The sequence below is a fragment of the Rattus norvegicus genome, chromosome X, assembly GCF_036323735.1.
Source record: "Rattus norvegicus strain BN/NHsdMcwi chromosome X, GRCr8, whole genome shotgun sequence".
Classification (NCBI taxonomy): Eukaryota; Metazoa; Chordata; class Mammalia; order Rodentia; family Muridae; genus Rattus; species Rattus norvegicus.
The window spans coordinates 71,337,963-71,342,977 of NC_086039.1; the positions used below are offsets into that span (position 1 = coordinate 71,337,963).

At 44.4% G+C, this 5,015-nt stretch overlaps 1 protein-coding gene across 1 annotated transcript; it reads right to left on the reverse strand.

The window, feature by feature from the left end:
* Positions 1-515: 515 nt before the first annotated feature.
* On the reverse strand, positions 516-4,959 carry Rps4x (ribosomal protein S4, X-linked). The gene is made up of 7 exons (NM_001007600.2): positions 4,894-4,959; positions 3,921-3,998; positions 3,437-3,617; positions 2,971-3,068; positions 2,017-2,188; positions 1,102-1,259; positions 516-711 (listed from the first exon to the last, which is right to left on the reverse strand). Exons 1-7 carry the CDS (start codon positions 4,894-4,896, stop codon positions 610-612), a joined length of 792 nt encoding a protein of 263 aa, NP_001007601.1. The 5' UTR covers positions 4,897-4,959; the 3' UTR covers positions 516-609.
* Positions 4,960-5,015: the final 56 nt, after the last annotated feature.

Sequence of the window (5,015 nt, forward strand, 5' to 3'; positions counted from 1 at the left end):
TATTCACTCTACATGGGTTTGAGAGGGGGTGGGAGGTGACATGACCCTACCATTGGGAATAACATGACTGTCTTTTCCTAAGAGGCTAGGTTAGCTCATAGCATTCTTTTTTTTTCCACGTGGAGAGATTTAATGAGAAGAGTAGAGGACACAGGAGGCAGGCCATGGGCTCGTGGTGGGAACGGGGCAAGAACAGAGAAGAACAAAGAGTAAGAGGGAGAAGTAGCTCATGGCATTCTAAACGCAGGATCACTCCTTAGATGTTCTACACTAGCCAGGACTATACAGTCAGTCCACTTAAAGAATAATCTCAGCGATAGATTTCTTATCTGGGTATATACCAAAGCCCTGGGTTGGAACATCAATATTTCAAAGTTGCATGGGCATGGCTAGAAGACTGACTCGCCCAGCCAAACTCATTAGTAACATCCAGGACTTGCTAGGCACTAGAAGATCTATGTTATAAAACACCAACAAATTATGTTTGAAAAAAAAAAGCAACCTAAAACCACAAGTGATTTCATCATGCTGTTTAATCTAGCATGTTGCTTAGAAAGGCTTGTTGTGTTGAGTACAAATACTCCTCCAGCATGTCTCCTAGAGACCATTTCACCCACTGCTCTGTTTGGCTGCTAGCCTCTTGTCTCTCTCTTCAGCAATGGTAAGGCGGATTCCTTTTCCTCGGGGAAGAGAAATCCACGGTTTGTTGCCCTGAAAAAGAATGAAAACTCCATTAGCAGGTCACCACAGGGCACAATTGTCATCTATTTACTGAGCAGTTGGTCCTGAGACTCATCCTACACTTCTCACCAGCTGTGGTTGCTGTGGCTATTCTAGTCACATCTGTAAATACCAGTGCACTTCATACTCAACACCACCAGAGCTTACTAAGTAGTTGTCACACTGACACAGCACCCAACGATAATCTATTTCTAAGAAAAATACCCACAAACCATGTAAGGAAGATTTATTCCATTACTAGCACTGTCCATGAATCAAACTGATTGATATGGCTCCTTGGTTCTACTGACACCAAAGAGGCCCAGCACTGTCTACTCTTCATGTTTCCATAGACTGCTAGGAAGGGAGATTCAGACTTACCTTGCCAATAACAAAAATGTTGGAAAGACGAGTGGCAAAGCTGTTGCCGTTGGCATCTTTCACATGAACCACATCAAAAGAGCCAGGATGTCTCTCCCTATTGGTGATTACACCAATTCTCCCCAAGTTAGCACCTCCAGTCACCATACACAGGTTCCCTAGGCGAGAAGAAACAATCTGCTTCAAGCACAGCACACTACAACCACCAGCTATGTAACAAGCTCAGGGGAGTGTTTGCTGAACTTGTACAAGTCCCAGGCTCTATCACCAGCAGTACAACTGGTACCCCAAACCAAAGTCAAGTCAACTTAGCTCTTCCCCCTAGCCTAACTCCTACAGACCTATAGCTTCAAGATTTGCTCTAACCCCCAATTACGGCTAATATAAACTATGTTGTCTAACTATACGAGGAATTCAAGTCCTGACTATCTCTTGCCTGGATTACCTTTAATCCCAAGGCAGTTTGATTAACATTGTCATATCCCGGGATCATGTTGGCACTAAAGGTGGTTACATCACAATTAGCCCAAGAATGGGTGCCTATGTTTTGTTGTACTCAGGATTGAACCCAGGACCAAGCACACCATGAAGGTACTTAAAGAGTTGCACTTCGAGTCCTCCTTTTTATTCTGAGAGAATCCCACCTGAGTTGTTGAGCAGGGTGGTCAACCTCTAGCTTGATCAGCTGGTAATAGTTCTACACTAATAGGTGGCTTTCACACCTCTCTTCTGCCACCAAGACAATTCTAAGCACTTAAACCAAAAAAAGTGAAGCAATTTCCCAAAAGAACCTTCACCCAAGCCTCAAGCGATCCATAATGCTCAAGTAAATGTACATTAGGGAAAACCCCCAGACAACCAACAGAAACTTACACCTGGTCTTACAAGCCACCCAAGGAGACAGATGCTGCTTACCAGTGTCGAACTTGATGAAATCAGTTATCTTGCCTGTTTCCAAATCAATCTGAATGGTGTCATTCACCTTGATGAGGGGATCAGGGTATCGAATAGTACGGGCATCATGGGTCACCAGATGTGGGATTCCTTTTGTGCCCACAAAGATCTTTCTCACTTTGCACAACTTGTACTAGAAGTATAAAAGGGTTAAATACATTTAATCTCAATTCATATATACCTTATTACAGTTTTTTTTGGGTCAAGTACTTAGCTTCAAAAGTCACCAAATTTTGTGCATTCTGGTCTGAACAGCAATTAGCAGTTTCTCTCATCAATTATTCCAAACATTTCAATTTGGTGTACTACTTGATATGCTTAAATTTCTAGCAGCTATTGGACATGCCCTTCAGCCTGCTGACAACAGGACATCACGTAACGAAACCAGAAGCCATACCATCAATTGAATTAACCTTCATTAACAGCCATTAGTTCAACAAGCCCTAAACCTATGTAAAAAGCCACCTAAACTGAACTAAGTGAAGAGAGTAATTAAAACAATGCCCTAAAGATTATCTATCCATTTCCTGTATCAATACGTCTAACCCACCCAAAGTAAATAAAGGTAGACCCACAAATGGAGATATGGCAACATGCCAACTAGATTCAGTCAACTCCTTTATGTTCCAAGGAAGATTTCAAAAGGCACTGCTCTAACAGCCACAAAAAAACTCCATCCTAAGATATCCAGCAAGACCTTACAGAGACTGGGAGCTGGGGGTGTAGGTCAGACCAAGCATGTGCTTACCAAGTAAGAAACAGGGTTGAGTACCCAGCACCAGGCTAAGTTAAACCATGCAACAGGCCCTCACTGAGCTCATTTCTAGGCACACAATTCTAACCGAATCTGCTGACCCACTCTACCCGAGAAACCAATTTTAGAGGAAAAATACCTAGTCTGCTTGCCACACTAACCTTGGCCTCCTCAGGTGTAATTCGATGAACAGCAAAGCGACCCTTGGTGTCATAGATCAGACGGAAGTTCTCTCCAGTCTTGTCAATGCTGATGACATCTGATATCAAAGAATAAAGTTACCCCAGTAACCCTCACTACACCACATTGGGCTGGGGCATTTTTACCATGACTCTACATAAACCTTAAATGGGAATTTGGGTTTCAGAAGCTATCCCCACAGTGTTTAAGTAAAAATACCAAGTCTGAATTTCCTCTACTCCTGATCCAATAGGCTTGCATGGGAGAGATTTGCAAGTAAAGAAATTCAAATAAAAAGGATCAAAAGCCCAAATAGCCAAACCTCTCTAAATCACCATGGCAGGGTGGGGGTGAAGATGATCAGGAAAGCCTGGCATTTTCCTAATCTCCTGGCATGTTGAAGGAGTTAAGGGCTTGTGGCCACTACCAGGTCCCCTACTCACTCACCCATAAACCCAGCAGGGTAGGTTATATCGGTCCTGACTTTCCCATCAATCTTAATGAATCGCTGCATGCAAATCTTTTTTACTTCATCTCCAGTCAGGGCATACTTAAGTCTGTTCCTTAGGAAAATGATCAGAGGCAGGCATTCCCTCAGTTTGTGTGGACCAGTGGATGGACGAGGAGCCTGTAAAAAGTTTTAAAATTGTCATTTTAGGAAAATCACTGCACCAAAACTTGAGTTATTTCCATAGAAAGGGGGTGTCTGTGGTAGAAATTTAAGATTCCTCAATGTTTTGTTCCCCAAAGGACGAGGTCTGCTACTTTGAGACCAGAGTTTGTGTCCACATCAGTTTACTGTGTAACACATGGTGTAAATCAAACAGATGTATCAAAATCGAGGCAGGACACAGGTCTTTAAGACAAAGATTCTCTCCATTCAGCTCCACGAATAAGTTTGTTAAAGGCATACATTTCACACAATACTCACAAACACGCCAGTCAGCTTATCCAGCATCCAGTGTTTTGGAGCCGCTACGCGCTTCAGATGTTTCTTGGGACCACGAGCCTGAAGGAAATTTTAAAAGCAGCATTGTTACATTGTTTCGGGTCTTTCAAGCAAAGCCTGTGTAAACTTTTCAATGAACTAACTTTCGAATCTTCCTGGTCAAAATGTGGGCAATATTGAAAGAATGGGGTCCCAGTAAAATGTAGCAAAGGCAGATAAAGCATTAACAGGCTATACCTACTGTTCGCACCTTAGCGATTTCAATTTCTTAGTTACGCCAGATGTCTCCATTATGTTTTAAAAAGTGTGCCTGCTCACAAAAGTTAGGTTCTTCCTACGGCACGCTTGTGAATTATCCAGCGACTCGACCTTAGACACACAGGCAGACAGCACCAGAAAATGGCTTATCTCAACTGTAATACTAGTACACAGCCATCTGGATATAAAGTTTCCGGTAAATTAACTCTTAACTTCTGCACCACCACGTGTTCTGCTCCTTTGTATACTAAAGGTTGATACCGTGTTTCATATTCGAAGGCGGAAGGAAGCTTTTTTAAATGCTTCGTACTTTTACCCGCTATACAATATAAAGTCCGTGCCAAAAAAGGCAAATGGACAATCAAGAGCCGTTCTTCAAGCAGACCCTGCTCCCACCTGCCCAAGGCTTCATTCGGCACTCCCTGCTCCTCGAAGCTCCTGCCCGGGTGGAAAAGCACTTCTCCCAGGGCAAGGGGACCTGTGATCGAGCCCAAGGCCTAGCCTCTGCGGCAGACTTCCCACCCTCGCTCAGGCCGGTAATCTCCCTTGTCACCAAGCCCATCTCTGCCAGTCTGCAGCAGCACTGCTTTCTCCTCCACCCTGTAGTCGACCGCGGGAGCCTTGATACCCCGGGCAACACCGATCAGGGAGGATGGAAGCCGATGCAACCCAAGAGCTCGCTGTACCCCTGCCTTACCATGGCTGCGCTGGGAACGGAAAGAGACTCGCCTTCTTCCGGCGAACGAAGAAATTAGGGTCGGAGGCTGCGCGCGCTGGAGCCTGGGTTGCTCCGCCCAGTCGCAGCCTTTCACAGCGGGC

Excerpts from the sequence above, each read along its gene's own strand:
- Rps4x (NM_001007600.2), bottom strand. Across the intron at positions 3,618-3,920 it reads ATAAGCTGACTGGCGTGTTT|GCTCCTCGTCCATCCACTGG; the intron begins GTGAGTATTGTG and ends AACTTTTTACAG. Across the intron at positions 2,189-2,970 it reads TTACACCTGAGGAGGCCAAG|TACAAGTTGTGCAAAGTGAG; the intron begins GTTAGTGTGGCA and ends TTATACTTCTAG.